Raw genomic sequence first — 17,499 nt, 5'->3', positions numbered from 1 at the left:
GTCTTTTGAAATAGAATGTTCATCATCTAGAGTAGGGGGGCAAATACCCCTCAGCGGGGTAAATTGATTTTAAGGGGGTCAATTCGAAAATGAGTTATTAACAGTGAATTTTTTGCATTTTTTTATGTTTCTAGGGGCCTCACATACAGTATATAACTATATATTGTGACATATTTATGCATTTCAGTTTTCTGTTATATATTTTGAAACTCTATTTGCTATTTTTTAATATCACTTCATATTATTATTATTTTTTAAACAATTTCTTAGTGATTTCTTCCACAGTACTTAACTGTCCTTTCATTCTTTTATTTTTCTCTTTTATGGATGCCATGTTTTTTGGAAGCTTGTTTAGACCTAGTTAATGGCCTTTTAGGCTTCCTCCATGTGAATAGGAGTTCACTTTTTGAATAATCAGAATTATATGTCACAGGGGGGCATCAGGATTTTAGAGGTGCTTTAGGTGAGGCATGGCCAAAAAAAGTTTGGGAACCATTGGTCTATACTTAGCATAGAAGGCATAGAAAGCTGCTCCAAAGAAGAAAGTACAGAGAATAGACTGAATGCCAATCCTATTAACAAGCAGAAGGAAAATTTCAGAATGGCAAACAATGAACCAATTAGTATCACAGTAATAGAATGTACTGTGAAGGAAGAGCCAACCTGCCCACCCCCACTCTCTGCTTGGCTTCAGGTATTACCACAGTCATAGTCATTAGCATCTTCTGAATTCTTCGATCACTTTGCAGACATTTGGCTTTACAAAGCCCATTAATAATTCTCCATGTGATAGATAGATTTTGAGCGATAGTCATCCCGTTCTTCTCCTCTCTGCCTCCCTCCTCCCCTCTCACCTCCCCCTCACCCCCTTTCCATCTCTCTGTTTTTTTGTCTAGGCAGAGGATCTGCACTCCAAACCCCCATGTTGTTCAAGGCTCAATTGTGTACATTTAATTGTAACAGTTAGGAGCTTAAAAAGGGTGGGAGATAAGCTGTATTATATATAGATTAAAGACAGATGTGACCACAGCACTGTATTGTTTATTATTATTATTTTTAAATAATTTTTTACACTGGGGATGTGCCTGCAACCAAGGTACATGCCCTTGACCAGAATCGAACCTGGGACCCTTGAGTCCGCAGGCCAATGCTCCATCCACTGAGCCAAACCGGCTAGTGCTGTATTGTTGAGTGATTTTTTTAAATCTGTGTTCTTTATCATCCATATAAATTTGTTTTTCCACCTTGCCTTTTGAAGGGGAAATAAAATAAAAGAAATTGAGTTAAAATAAAGGTTAAAATAAAGAAATAAAAAGGTAGAAGTAAGAGGAGGGTTAGCAAAAGATCCCTTAGGCTTTCATCTTTAATCTTGCTACTTAGATTTTATTAGGGTAGTATATTAGAAACGAAACAATGGAAATTAGCTTGATTATGTGTAATACACTGTGCATAGAGAATATACGTATAAAAAAAACTTTGATGAAATTAATGTGCCTCTAAGAAATTCACAAGTTGACAAAAGGCCAGCCTTACAGAAATTTTCCTGAACAGTGTTCCTCATTAGCGATCAGGAGTGGTGAAGTATAAAGCCAGTGCTAAGAACAGGGTGGGTGTGAGAAGACCAAGTGCAAAGAGGTCAAAACTTTGCCAGGTTTAACTGTTGCCATGGAAACTTGCTTTTGGAGGTGATCATTGAGCAGTATCTAAGACCTATCACTTTAGATCAAAATAAATGTTCTGGAAGAAGTATGGGAGTGATTTTGCGATTTTGCCAGTCAAAACCATTTATTCTGTGATATGTTGGGTGATATTTAGACATGACTTAATGTACCATTTCTCATACTCTGTTGTCAGGGACATAGGTATGTCTTTGCCACTTATTACCTGTGTGACCTAGAGTAAGTTACCAACCTTCTCTACAGCCAACCTTCTGTACAGCCCAGGTTGATCAGCTTTCATCTGTAATACTTTCAACAATAAAGATAAATTTAAAAATAATAGGGTGGTGAAGGCTTGGGGCATGGGGCGGGGGTGAGCTAGAAGGGGTCAGTGGAGGAATAAGGGGAACATATAATACTTTCAACAATAAAGATTTAAAAGGAAAGAAAAAATAAATAAAATGATTAATTAACTCATGTCAAAGTAATTAAATATGTAATGGGTGTAGCATATGCCAAGCATAGAGTAAGCATTCAATAAATGGTTTTGCATAATTTTCCAAAGAAACACCATTAGCATAAGATAACATTGCTCAGTCTTTAAGTTTGAGTTTGATATTTATATTTTATAAGCTAATATGAAATTAGAGAAAAACGATTCCTAATTTTATAAAATGACTTATATACTGAGAAATGTTTATTTTATTGACTGTTAAAGCAGCCTTTTGAAAAATCAACCATTTAGACTGTTTAGCAGCTAAAAATGTCCATTCTGCCAAAGTAAAAACTTTTTTTATTAAAAGTATAACTGCAATAATTACTATTTCTATTAGATTTTTTGTAGTGTTCTCTTCAGACAAACTAAGAATTTCCATTAAGTCAATGATGCTGTACCTTAGACAGTTGCTTTTGCTCACTACTATTATTTCTGTTGTACCGATAGTGTTTCCAAAACCATCTAATAATTTTCCTGTCACTCTAATAAACTCAAGCACCAACAATCAAGGTTTTTATTTACTTTTGTTCCCTTTTGGATTGGCCTTAGCCAGAACAGAGAAATATAGGGGAAGAAATAATCACATGTATATATACTGTGGAAAAATTATCATCTCTTCACATATTCTTTTATATTCACACATATTCTCATAATCAGTATTTACGGCGTTTGATTTGAAGGTTCATTGCTGATAGTCAGGTTGTTGAGTCTAATGTTATTCTTTTTATAAGTTTATAAGAATTTGACTACTTATATCTTCTACTGTCCTAGCTAATAAAGAGTAATATGCAAATTGACCATCACTCCAACACACAAGATGGCCACCCCTATGTGGTCGAAGATGGCTGCCACAAGATGGCTGATAGGGGAGGGCAGTTGGGGGCGACCAGGCCTGCAGGGGAGGGCAGTTGGGGGGACCAGACCAGCAGGGGAGAGCAGTTAGGGATGACCAGGCTGGCAGAGGAGGGCAGTTAGGAGCGAACCGGGCCAGCAGGGGAGGGCAATTATGGGTGACCAGGCCAACAGGGGAGGGCAGTTAGGGGCAATCAGGCCGGCAAGGGAGCAGTTAGGTATCAATCAGGCTGGCAGGAAAGTGGTTAGGGGGTGATCAGGCTGGCAAGCAGAAGTAGTTAGGGGCAATCAGCCAGGCAGGCAGGCGAGCAGTTGGGAGCCAGCAATCCTGGAATGTGAGAGGGACCCTTGAAGGGTCCCAGATTGGAGAGGGTGCAGAATGGGCTGAGGGACACACCCTCCCATGCACGAATTTTATGCATTGGGCCTCTAGTAGCTAATTAACAACCAAAAATAAAGATGCAATTTTAAAATGTAATTGTTTGGAAATAACATTAAATTTATATTGCCAAGCCAAAGGTTTTTCTCTAGAATAAATTAAGTAAAAAATATTGGCATAATTTTGGTACATTGTTTAAAAGTGTCCTGCCCTAATCGGTTTGGCTCAGTGGATAGAGCATTGGCCTGCGGACTGAAAGGTCCCATCTTCTCTGTAAAAAAATCAAAATATATTTAAAAGATAAATAAATAAATGAAAGTGTCCTTTCAATCTACATATGTAAAAGGCTAAATGACCAGCCAACCAGACAGTAGGTATGATGCACACTGACCACCAGGGGGCAGACGCTCAACACAGGATCAGCTGAGCAACAGCAACTTTTCAGAGTGCCCTCTCCCACTTCAGGACACCTCGGGGGATATTGGAGAGTTGGTTTCGGCCTGATCCCCATAGGCTAGGTCAAGGGACCCACCTACTGGAGGGACCCCACTCACTCTGCAGATGCCCTTCGAGCCCTGGTGCCGCCCCAGGTACAGCTGGCCGGGGAGGCTGGCTCCAGGGCATGTCTGGCCCGTCTCACCCAGTCCTGCCCCACCAGCCACCTTCTAATTAATTTCCTTTCAATGTACATGAATCCATGCACCAGGCCACTAGTTAAAACACAAGCTACTACATTGAACTATAATTGCTTCCATAGTTCTCTTCATTCATTTCCTTTTTCTTAAGTATTTAATTTCTCATTTTGCTCTATAATATATGGTCTTGTTATACTCATATAGGGCTTTTGAATTGTTTTACAAATGCTTGTCCAATTTTTCTTTGGTAAAGGATAATAAAAATGTAGTAGCATTTAAATGGATGTATTGGAGGAAGAAAAAATATGCTGAGTAACTAAATGGACTAAAGTGAGAAAGAATAGAGAATGTGTCCTTTTCTTGCGAGTATTTCATAGTATTTGAAATATTGACCAGGTTTCCTTATTCAGTGCACACATATTGTTTAACATATGTAGTGTTATCCAAACAAGTTTTATTTGATGGAATTGTTTTCTTAGTTTCCTTTTCAAATGCTTCATAGGAATTAACTGATGTGTGTTGATTTTATATCCTGCATATTATATTGCTGCATGCATTAATTAGGTCTAAGTTTTTTGTGTAGAATCAATAAGGTTTTCTACATATAAGATTGTGTCATCTGCAGACAGAGATGATTTTACCTCTGCATTTGCAATTTGGATGCCTTTACTATATCTATATATATAAAAGCCTAAGTGACTGTTACTACTAGTCGACTGCTCGACCGGTCGACCTGTCACTATGATGTGCACTGACCATTAGGGGGCAGATGCTCAACATAGGAGCTTCCCCCTGGTGATCAGTGCACTCCCACAGCCAACCTCCTTTGGCCATCCAACCTCCTGTGATCCCTCCCCGCTGCCAGCCAGCCCCTATTGACCCCAATTAGAACTGGGCAAGACGGCCCCAATCACCAGCCAGGCTAAGGGACCCCACCCGTGCATGAATTCGTGCACTGGGCCTCTAGTCTTGCATAATTGCTCAGGTTAGAAATTCTAGTATTATGTTGAATAGAAACGATAAAACCAGACATCCTTGTCTTGTGCCAATATTAGAGAAAATGTTTTTAGTTTTTAACCATTGAGTATAATGTTAGCTTGTGGATTTCTCATATGTGGCCTTTATTATTTTAAGAAAGTTTTCCTATTCCTGTTTTTCTTTTATCATGAAAGGCTGTTTAATTTTGTCAAATACTTTTTATTCATCAATTGAGATGATCATGTGTGTTTTTTTCTTCATTCTGTTAATGTGGTATGTTACACTGGTTGGGTTTTGTATGTTATACCTACCCCCCACACTCATTTAGTTTTCTGAAAAGTGATACAGTTCTATTATTTGACACATTTGAAAAAATATAAGAAAGCTATTTAAAATATAATTTTAATGGAGATTTTGAGAAAATTTTCTTGAATTCACTAAATTGTTCTGTACCACCATCAGATTTAATTCTGATACTAAAATCTTGAATTTATGTTTGGCTTTGTTGTTATTAGTTTCAAGCTAGAGCAACTTTAATATCTGAAACTGACCTTTCATTTTAAAAAACTAATCCCTGGTTAATCTGAAATTTTGTACCTATGTTTTGTAGGTAAACTTTCATTTTCCATTGAAAATAGTCAAGATGGTGATTTTGAGAAAGAATCAGATGAAGATCAAGGTCAACATAAAATTCAACATCAGGATGGAATATCTTTTTTTAAGAAATTGTCAGAAAAATCCATCAAGCTTGATACGGCAGGCTTAGGTAAATTTATTATTATGAAGTTTCATGACCAGCATTCATAAACTGGTTTATGAGTAGATACTTTACATTCATAATTCATATACAAATGTGTTGCACATATTTATCAGACTTTTATTATATTATTTTAATATTAAATTTATGTAGTTTAATTTCTGGGTTTGTTTTGCTGTTAACCATAATAGAGTATAACCCTTCAGCTTGAAGGCTGCCTACTCTTTCATAAGTGAAAAAATTCATATATATTTATGTTATTAAACAAAAACAGCAATTAATTTCTGATAAAATATTAATGAGTATATTATTTTAACAATGTAATATGATTTTCTTCAACATAGGGTGTGATAGTCTTTCTCATGCAAAAGAAAGCAAATGCTATTGTTTTTCCTTCCTATATTATAAAATTTTATTTGCATGTTAATAAACATCATATCTTTTTAGTAGGAATTCAAGGGAAAATGAGATGGTGGAGTGTGGGAAAAGACAGGGGAAAATTCCTGGGGAATGGGGGAATGAGTTTTGTTATGTGTAAGAAGCAGGGACATAGGAGGCCATTAGAGAAAACTGGATCATCAGGAGCAAAGTTGTGGATACAAACTTATCTCAAAGAAGAAATCTTTATTAAATGAATTTGTATTTAGTCAGATTCTTCAGAGAAACAGATACTACCATAATATTCTAATATAATGTAATATATTATAAATAGTGGTATTTTAAGGAATTGGCTAACATGATTGTGGGGACTGGCAATTCCAACATCAGTAGGGCAAGCCTTTCTTACCTAGAAAATTAGGTAAGAGTTGCTACTGTAGTATTGTGTCCAAATCATACCTGGCAAATCAGATGGCTACAAGCTCAGGCAGGTTTTCCATGTTCCAGTCTTAACTAAGAATTGCTTCTTCTTCAGCTAACCTTAGTTTTTGCTTTGGGAGGAGGCACACCCATGTTATGCAGGATAATCTGCTTTACTCAAAGTCTATTGATATGAGTAATCATCACATAAAAAAAAAACTTTCACAGCAGCATCTACACTGGTATGTAGCCAAACAACTGGACACTATCGCCCATCCAAATCAACACACACACTTAACCATCACAGGATACATGGATTAAAAGTGACATTTAGTCAGTATTCAAAATACATTGGAAATGGAAAAGCAGTTGGTGTCAGTTAGGTCATTACAACAGCAAATGGTGTTTGAAGTGAAGAGAACAATGTATTTTACTGTAGTGATGTGGATAGAGAAATACCACTGAAGATGGAAAACATTTTAGAAACTAGTATTATTTGACAAAGGAGATAGCAAGAGAGGATTGATTTCAAAAAAATAACAAGCTTTGTTATATTCATGAATAGAGAAATATTCAGATAGAAATGTAGAAGTATCTTGATTTTGTTAAATTAACATTTGTTAAATAGTGCCCTAGAGTGTCAGATGGTAGTGAGTCAAGGTTTAAAAGACTGCAAGGGAAAGTGAAATAGAGAAGTTTGTTACTCACAGGTCCTGGAGGAGGTACTCTAGCTGCCTCCAGGGTCTACAAGGTGAGATCCAGGCAGGAAGAGAGGAAGGACCTGGGTACATGCCTTTATTAGGGTTTTTGAATGGAATGTTTTGTGGTTCCCAGGCTAAGGCCAGTTTGGTCAATTCAAACCAAAAACAGTGGGGTTTTGGTAAGCTTCCTAGGGGTCTTATCTAAGGGGCACACAAGGGGACAGCCTTGGGAGGTTGGAGAGAGTACTTAGACCAAGTGTGGTTGTGTGAGTCATATTATGAACTTATATTTTCTTGTGACTCTGCTGGGCTGCTTTCTAAGTTATGCACTTTGGAGAGAGAGTGGCTAGTATTGCTTCAAGGTTCCTGCAGGCTGCTTGGCCACACGAAATGGAAGTGGAGGCAGTAATCTTGTGAGGTAGTTTAGTTAAACTCAACAAGAAGAAATAACTTGGGAGATTATAATGCTTAGAACAGTTTTGTGTTTTCTGATTTTGATGTGACAGTAAACCATTTACATGGCAATAATCAGTCAGCTGTTGAATATCTGGAGCTGGACATGGTGAAAAAATAATAAAACGGGTTGTAAAAGTTTAGGGATTCTTCAGTAGGGATCATTCAGGTGAGGCAAAGAGCAGATACCTGTTGTAGATGGATTATGCTACAATTAAGCCCTTATCAAAATCTAAGGCACAAGAACCGTGAAGGAAAACCAGATAAAAGTGTTTAGAGGAGTTTGAAAGAAAATCAGAATACTATCATGTGATGGTAATGGACTCCAATGGAATGCTATCTAATTTTAAAAATCTTAACTGCATGATGACATGTTCAATTCTTCAGCTAGGCCTTCCCATATCATGACTCAGACAGGATTAACCTTCTATCGCCTATAATAACGTGGGTCTCTTTCTTTCTGATTGCTCAGTAGTATATTTTGTTTCAGTTATGCAAAATGAGTAGTAAGTTCTGGAGATATAATGTACAATGTGATTATATTGAAAATATGATAGTGTATGCTTGAAATTTGCTTAGAATGTCTTCTTAGTTATAGACATCTTTTCAGAACTATTTTCTCTGCAAATTCATTGTGGACTAAAGCATTGGAAAAATCCATAAAATATACATGAGCTAAAAGGGGAAAGACTTTGCAGGATAGGGCTTCCCTTAGCACTCACAAACAGTGATGAATTCACCTTCTTACCCTCCCCTCAGCACTCTTGACAAATGAGCCCATCAAAAAGAGTTTGAAAATGATATCTGTTCATGTTTCTCAAATTTTATGTTACGTATGGTGTTCTGAAACCTATATTAAGAAATGAATTTTTTTTCCAGATGATGATGATAGCACTGTACAAGTCTGGTATAATCTTGAGATCCATATCTATCCTGGGAAACCTGTAAACATTATTGAAATTAAATGCGTTGCTATGGTAAGAGCCCATTAAATGGTCATAGATTTTGCCTTTTTGCAGATGATCTTTTGATTGTAAACTTAAATTGCTGTCCTTGGAAAAAACCATATTATTAATACTCATGTTTGGATAAATTATTCATTTTTTAGAAATTTTATTTTTAAATCCAGTAAAGTGTACCTTGAAAGCTTATGGTAAAGATTTTTTCAGTTTTATGATATCTTATAGTGGCTGCACTGATTAGCATTCTACCTGAATGATTTAAGAGTTACTAGAGCAAACTTAACCTTTGCCTTTATGCTTGCCCTCACATGTCTGATAAAAGCAGCAGTGTGTCTTCAGACTTTTTCAATACTAATTCTTCCTGGTTTTACAACAGGAAGAAAAATATTTGGAGCAACAGACATAGATTTAGGGTTTTAAGTAATAGTGACTAAGAATAGGATTTGTTTTATGTGAATTATTAAAGTGTTATTAACTCTATGTCCAGGATTACTTAAGAGTCAAATATTGGGAGTCTTGGGTTTAAATGAAACACGAAGACAGTATTAATTGCTGTTAATCATGTTTTTGTTCCATTTAATATCCTTATTGTTAGTATTCAATACTTAAATCCATGATAAAGATTATTTTTATTTTTAAATGTGAAGATAGATTTTTTTGTTCAATTGATTATTTAGAATCTTGAACTTTTGCTCCATCAAATATAAAATAAGAAAAGACTTAAAGCACTTTTAGTCTACAAATCAATTATTTGTCCATCTGATTTCTGGGTAAATTTCTACTGAGGCAAAGAAAATGGATGATTAAACTCTTGAAATGTACTCAAGTGTAAATTGCAAATGGAGTTTCTTCTAAGTGGAAAATCATTTAATGTGATGATGTTGGGATCATTTCACTTAATGAAAATACCCAATATCTGTGGCCCTATTATCACTGCAGAATAAAATCTTAAAGGTTATTTTTAAATGATATAATTTTAACTATGAAACCACTTGCTGTGGAAAATTGTTACTAGATTAAAAGTCATCTCTTTCTCAGAACACAGGAGAAAAAATACTCTAAAAATGAGACCAGGAGAAATTGGAACCATGAGGTGGTACCTCAAAAAGGGGAAGACATTGGCTTCTTTATTAACCATATGTTTAAAATAGGGATAGAGAGGAGTAGAAATATGCAAAACAAACTAGCAAATATAGATGCAACTCTAAAATAGCAACCAACTGTTGCATCTTCTCATGAAATGGTATATAAAGTATCCTTTTTTGGAAAAAATTATTAATTCGTCAAGAAAATACTGGTAGAAATTGAGATTTTTATAATTCTCAACTTCTCAAGGTGAAGATTGTCACACAGGTTGAGAAACACATACCGTCACGGTACTTTATATGGATAGGTAAGAAGACTGAGTAAAAAGCAAAAATAAACCATCACCTGTCTCTTTTAATGCACATAAAGTATGTTTTCATTTTTCTGGGGGGTTTTTTTTGGTGTTTTTTTTATAATCGTCATCTGAGGATATTTTTTCCATTGATTTTTAGGAAGAGTGGAAGAGAGAGGGAAAGACAGAGAGAAACAGTGATGTGAAAGAGACACAGATTGGTTGCCTCTCGCACGCCCCTGACCACTGCCTGGGTGGGGAAGGAGCCTGCAACCAAGGTACATGGCCTTGACCAGAATCAAACCCAGGACCCTTTGGTCCATAGGTCAACACCCTATTCACTAAGCCAAACCAGCTAGGTCTGTTTTCATTTTAAAAATTAAGATTTATATATACCCATTGAGGAATATATTGCTTTCATGAATAATGTACTTTCAAATGGGCCCTTTTCAATTTTCCATAAGGGACTTCCCCCTCCCCAGGCAATAATTCCATTATTATTATTTAATACCACAATAGGGTACCAATACCTCTTCTTATTTGTATAATATTTCGGATTATTATCACTTATACTATTGTTTTTATGTGAATATTTGGCATAGTTATTTCAGAAAGACATTGAAATAATTTCCTCTCAAGGTCTACATGAAAATGCAAGTTTTGAGCCCCCATTCTATTGAGTAGTTTTATATTACAATGCGGGGGCAAAACTTAGTACCATCAGCTGCTAAATTGCTCTTTTTCTCACTATAGACAGGTATTCTGTACTAATTAAATGTTCACTTTCAACTGAGTTTGGTGAGGTGGAGTCTTTTTCCACTAACTCTGTCCACATAAGCTACTAATAACAGTGATAGTGTTGCCAAGGTATTAAGCTTTGCCACCTTTCTAATAGTAATTGCCTAAGGTAAAAATGTATGAGTTATTGCCCCACCAGCATGGCTCAGTGGTTGAGTGTTGACCTATGAGCTAGGAGGTCACTGTTTGATTCCCAGTCAGGGCACAGGCCTAGGTTGTGGACTCGATCCCCAGTGGGGGCCATGTAGGAGGCAGCCAATTAATGATTCTCTCTCATCATTGATATTTCTCTCTCTCTCTCCCTTCCTCTCTGAATTCAATAAAAATACATATCTATATATTTTTTAAAAAGCATATGAGTTATTAATTCATGAACATGAAGATTTAGTTGGTAGAGATGATATGGGTTATTTTAAACTAGAGGCCTGGTGCACGAATTCATGCACCAATGGGGTCCCTTAGCCTGGCCTGTGGGGATCGGGCCGAAACTGGTTCTCTGATATTCCCTAAGGGGTCCTGGATTGTGAGAGGGTGCAGACCAGGCTGAGGGACCCCACCAATGAACGATCACAGGAGGGCTCTAGGGTGCATCCAGCCCATCTCGTTCAGTCCCAATCTGCTAGACCCCAACAGCAAGCTAACCTACCAGTTGGAGCATCTGCCCCCTGGTGGTCAGTGTGCGTCATAGCAACTGGTCAGATGGTCAAATAAACAGTTGGACACTTTCCATATTAGGTTTTTATATAGAGAGATAATCCCATCAAATAAACTTTTTATGCACTTCTTGAAGAAGATGTTTTCTAAATACTTTCTGAAGTACATTAAAACTATTGTCCTCATCTATATATTGTTCCCTAGTAGTTTTAATTACAGTTGCTGTTTTTGCTAAACTTCTGAGTAATATTTAACTTAAACCTTAAATCATCAGAAGTGGCAATGGAGCTTTCAAGATACTAAGCCATTTCTAATTTTCTATTTGCTTCTCAACTTTTGTTACATTAAACCCAACTTCCACATCTTCCCTAAAGATGAATGTATGGTTAGAATCTCTCTAAAATAGGGTTTGTGTAAGAAATATTTAGACTCTGAGGCACATAAATTTGTTTATTTCTTACAGCAGGTTCCAAAAGTCATATTCACAATAAGCAATAATTGGTTGTTAGTAGTTCATTTTCTGTTGGAGTAAAGTATTTAGGACTTCTTTTGGAAATTTTAACATGTAATATCTGCTGTTTCATTTTTTTTTAACTCAAAAATTTCGTGTATGTCATATAGTTTGGCTGTGGGAGAATGATGAGAGTAATCCACTATCTTCCCATTGATGCTCAATAATTCCAGTGTAGCAATGGGCTATATTTTTTGAAAACAAAACTTTAGTATGTGAACAAAATTTTAAATGCTTTAAGTTTTAGATCAGTCATAGCCTTCATAATATTTGCTCTGTAGTTGATGATAATTATGTGAATCTTTCTTAATTTTTCATTCTGTAATAACCTTCATTTAAATTCACTCTGTTGTTAATGGTGAGACCTAGAAATATCTCCACAAGCTAGCAAGAGAGGAGCATAGTGAAAAGTACAGTTAATTCACATGGTGTCACATATAAAAACATTAATATAAAACACGTGTTAGCTACCTTTTTCAATAATGTTTTAGTTTAAAATTTTAGCCTTCTTAGATAGATAGATAGATAGATAGATAGATAGATAGATAGATGATAGATAGATAGATAGAGAAAACCTATAACCTATTTTAAACAACTAAGTAGGAATGTACTTCCTAGGGATTGGTCCTTGCAATTAGATATCCTTCTATTGTCACTGCATTTCATACTCCCTTCCCCCTGCTGCCCCACCACAAGGTTATATGAAATATCAGAATACATGTGAAAAAACCTTTAGATGCTACAGGAGTTTTCGGGTTTTTAAAACTCCTTAGTGCCTACCAATGCATCCTCACCCCCAAGTTACCCCCTATCTGGCATTAGGCAATAGCATCCACCTCATCAATCTTTGTGTCTCAGATTGACTGGCAGAGAATTGGAGATGGGGGGTGGGAGACATGACTTCAGTAGGTACAGTGACATATAGGTGGCAGTAGGAATGACAATGATGCTTCTAATTTGTAATTAGACTTTGTTTATCTGAATTCTGAACTGTTGGCACTGAATTTTCAATTTAGGAAAATTACTGAGACAGATTAGAGTTATCACTTCCTCCAAATTACATGGTACATTTCAGAATACCCTTAGGAATAGTTTATTTATTGACTTTAATGTTTTAAAATTGAGAAAAATTAAAATTGAAGATTTCCTCAATAGTATACCTTACTTGTGTGTTTTGGACCTCAGAAATAATTTCTTCATAATGAATTTATGATTCTCTTCTGGGAGAGGATATGGTAAAAAAAAATACTTCCTATTAGTGCATATTGAATTGCTATTGACACAATTAAACTTTTATGAGCCAAAACATAGTCTTTATTTTCTCAGACCTATTGAGAGTAGGAAGTATGAAGTTTTCAGTGCAAATGCTCAGTGAATTAAATTTTTCCTACCAGAAAGTGTGTGAATGTAATGTTTATCCACTCATTTGTTTATATAGAGGTAGTCAAGCAAATGTTTGCTGCATGGACAAAGCTGCAATGTCTATCTTAAAGATATGTTTTGTGAATAACTAACTCTCTCCCCATCAACACCTACCCCCCATCAGCTTAGTATTAGGTTTTTGTGGTCACTCCTGTAATGTGACTTGATAAATTTCAAAATAGCTCCATGTCCTAAAGTACATCCATTAACAATTTTTAAAAATATGTTTTATTTATTTTCTGAGAGAGAAAGGGACATGGAGAGAGAGATAGGAATATCAATGATGACAGTCATCAATTGGCTGCAGCCTGCATTCTCCCTACTGGGGATGGAGCCTGCAACCTGGGCATGTGCCTGACTGGGAACTGAACCGTGACCTCCTGGTTCATAGGTTGACGCTCAACCATTGAGCCACACCAGTCAACCCCCATTACCAATTTTTAAATTGTGACCAAAATGTCCAACATCCTTCTTTTTATTAGGTTAAGGCATTCTAGACAGCTGAGATATATCCTATTTATTATTCACCTTTAACACATTTGCTTCAATTAATGGCTTTTACTGTAGTGGAAATCGTGGCTGTCATGGGATGAAATATAAGTTATTAGCTAGAATGGAGGATCAGAATTAAGACCAGGAAATGTCTTAGAACTTGAAGAGTGCCTTCCATGGCCGAGTGTGTAGCCAGGAGGTCAGGACAAGAGAAACCAAAACAGAAGAAAGGAATCTAAACAGGAAGGTGGTCATATCATCAGTATAATTTGACTTCTTAGTTCAGAATGTCCTCACTGCTTGATTTTAATGTGCAGAGCTACTTAAAGTATGTCCTCTAGATCAGCAGCAGTAGCCACAATGTTTTAGAAATATGTTTTCAGGCTCCATCCAAGATCTACTGAATCAGAATCTGTGTAGTAGGGCCAATAATCTGTACTTTAGCAACCGCTACAGGTGATTCTATTGCATTGCTGACACTTGAGTACTACAGCTAGAGGAAATAGATAAGTAGACCTCATATTAATAATGATACTGAGGAAAAATGTTTTTTAAATGTAATTTTGCAGTGCCCTTAGCATTTAGCTAAACAGACCTTTTGGAGTAGTTACTGAAAAAATAATGTTACCATTTACCAAGACTAATTAAGGAAAACAAAAGATTGAAAGCAAATGGGATTCATTCAGTACTGGACCAAGGAGAAAAAGAAAACTAATGGCCTTATATTCTATCAAAGTTTTCTTTGTATTTGCTTCCATAGAACAGTGACTCTATGCTGACACTAAGAGCTGATTATATTTATTCTGTAATTCTAGGAGACCATTTGTTTTGAAATACCTCTCCGAAATGCCAAAGAGACAGCTCTTCAAATAGAAGTGCTGTTATCAAATCCTGCCCTTAGTGGAATCAAGAAATTTGTGCTGAATCCAGAAGAATGTATCGACTATGCAGTATGCTATACTCCAGCGGCTACAGGCTATAGAGAGGAAAAGTATGGCATTATATTTTACTAGAGGCCCAGTGCACAAAATTCATGTTGGGGGGGGCGTCCCCTCAGCCCGGCCTGCACCCACTTGCAGTCCGGGAGCCAACCATTAGCCCAGCTTCTGGCTGAGCGGTGCACACTGACCACAAGGGGGCAGCTCCTGCATTGAGCATCTATCCTCTGGTGGTTAGTATGTGTCATAGCGACTGGTTGTTCCACTGTTTGTTCAATTTGCATATTAGCCTTTTATTATATAGGATTGTTGATTTTTTTGTTGATTTTTTTAATTAAGCTTTTAAAATGATTATTTGTTTGTTGTAATTATTTAGATTACACTTGCTCATAGTTTTAGGTTTTTAAAATACCATTCACTTATAAAATGTACTAATTTAGAGTTAGCACTGTTTTACCCAATGCAAAATTATTATTTTGGGGAACAGCAAATTAAATAAGCCCTAAATTACTCTTTATATACCCTCTTTCATTCCACTTTTCACTAACCAAAATTTTCTAGGTGCAAAAACTTGAGTCAAATGAAAATGATTACAACAAGGATTAGGGGTTAAAGTTTCAATTTTCTTGATGAAATTAATTTACATTTTATATTTGCAATTAAAAACAAATCATCTTGGAAAACAAAGAATATTAAATTAAGGGCATTATACTATGCTAAATATATACACAGATGCTTCTTACTATGGGATTTACTGGTATGTCCCAATAAACCCATTGTGAGTTGAAAATAGTGTAAGTAAAAAATGCTTTTGTTATATCTAACCTACCAAATATCATACCTTAGTCTAGCCTACTGTAAGTGTGCTCAGAACACTTACATTAGCTTACAGATGAGCAAAATTATGTAAAACAATAAATAGTATTAGTTGTAACCAGGAAAATATTAAAATTAAAAATTTCAATTATGGTTTCTACTGAATGCATTTTAGTTTTGTACCATTGCAAAGTTGAAAGATAATAAGTTAGACCATTTAAGTTGAATCATTATAAGTTGGGGACCATCTCTGTGCATGCACATCACAAACGTATACCAATATATACACATATTACTAGTGCAATGATAAGTGTTTTTATAGCATGATAATTATGAAAAACACTAGAGGCCTGGTGCACAAAATTTGTGCATGGGTACAGTCCCTGGGCCTGGCCAGCAATCGAAGTGTGAGTGTCTGGCATGGAAGGGCAGGTCCCAGTTGACCTCTGGGCCCTGGGCAGCACCTGGGCCCCAGGGCCCCTGTGTGCCGCCCTCTGCCTGAGTCACAGCGCCCAAGTCCCCATGTGGAGATGTGGTGAGTGCTGCTGGATGCCGTGAGCTGGGTCGCAGCATGGGCCTCTGGGCCACCAAGCAGTACCACACAGAAGCTGGTTGGGCAGCACACTCTCTCCCGGCTGGATTCACAGACTGGTTCCTGTGTGAACCCATGGGGAGTCCGACTGGCCCCTGCAGTCCCGGCAGCTACAACCCGGCTCACCTGGAAGACACCATGCAGGTATGGGGCAGGCTCCTTGCGGGTGCCCAGCACCTGTGTATGGGGGCTTCCCCAGTGTGCAAGCTCTGGTGTTCCAGGGGAGGGTAGCAGGGGGAGTGAGAGCGAGCTCAGCAAACACCCCGCATTCTCACCGCACCTCCATCCCTGTCACCCAGGCCCCCAGGTAGACAGTGAGAGGTCGCAGTGCATTGCCGATGCCTGCCATGTTCTGTGCTTCCCCCTGGTGGTCAGTGCACGTCATAGCAAGCAGCTGAACTCCCAGTTGAATGACCAGCAGAGGGAACAATTTGCATATTATACTTACTACATAGGATAGTACTGTATACTAAGTTACATGCACACACAAACACATAACCTTTATGTTCATGACTAACTCAGTTTATAGTAAAACTAGTGGCCTGGTGCATGAAATTCGTGCACATTAAAAGGAGATTAATTAGCCATAACCGGTTTGACTCAGTGGATAGAGCGTCGGCCTGCAACTGAAAGGTCCCAGTTTCAATTCCGGTCAAGGGCATGCACCTTGGTTTCAGGCACATCCCCAGTAGGAGGTGTGCAGGAGGCAGCTGATCAATGTTTCTCTCTCATAGATGTTTCTGACTCTCTATCTCTCTCCCTTCCTCTCTGTAAAAAATCAGTAACATATTTTAAAAAAATAAACAAATAAAAGGAGATTAATTAGAGGGGATATTTTAATATTGCTATTTGCCCTTTCTCTATAATAGAAGTGTCAGAGATGAAAGAAAATTAGTAAAATGTATATGAAAATCTTCCTCCTGTCAGAGCCTGAGGTGCATCACGGGACCCAGAGTCAAGTCCCTGCTCACCCACATGTGCCTCAAAATTGCACGAGACCCAGACCAGGCCGGCCCCCACTATTGGGCTAGATCCAGACCCAACCAGTCCCACCCTTGTCAAGCCCCACCTGGCAGGGGGCGCAGCCTCAGGTCCGCTGGCCTGGCGCCAGGGCAGTGGGTACGGCCTGAGGTCCCCCATCAAACCCTGTGGGTGGGGGAATGGCTTGAGGTCCCTGGCCTGGCTCTGTGATGGGGAGAGTGGCATGAGGTCCCCCATCAAGCCCTCCT

General features: G+C 37.5%; 1 protein-coding gene across 1 annotated transcript in view; it reads left to right on the top strand.

Annotated features, from left to right (window-relative positions):
• The window catches only part of CFAP47 (cilia and flagella associated protein 47), a 458,234-nt gene that overhangs the window by 356,649 nt on the left and 84,086 nt on the right, over positions 1-17,499 (top strand). The window contains 3 exon segments of the mRNA XM_015571970.1: positions 5,609-5,764; positions 8,587-8,684; positions 14,740-14,915. Coding sequence (XP_015427456.1) covers positions 5,609-5,764; positions 8,587-8,684; positions 14,740-14,915 — 430 coding nt within the window.

The sequence above is a fragment of the Myotis davidii genome, unplaced genomic scaffold (assembly GCF_000327345.1).
Source record: "Myotis davidii unplaced genomic scaffold, ASM32734v1 scaffold1107, whole genome shotgun sequence".
NCBI lineage: Eukaryota > Metazoa > Chordata > Mammalia > Chiroptera > Vespertilionidae > Myotis > Myotis davidii.
This window is presented reverse-complemented; position numbering and strand designations above follow the sequence as displayed.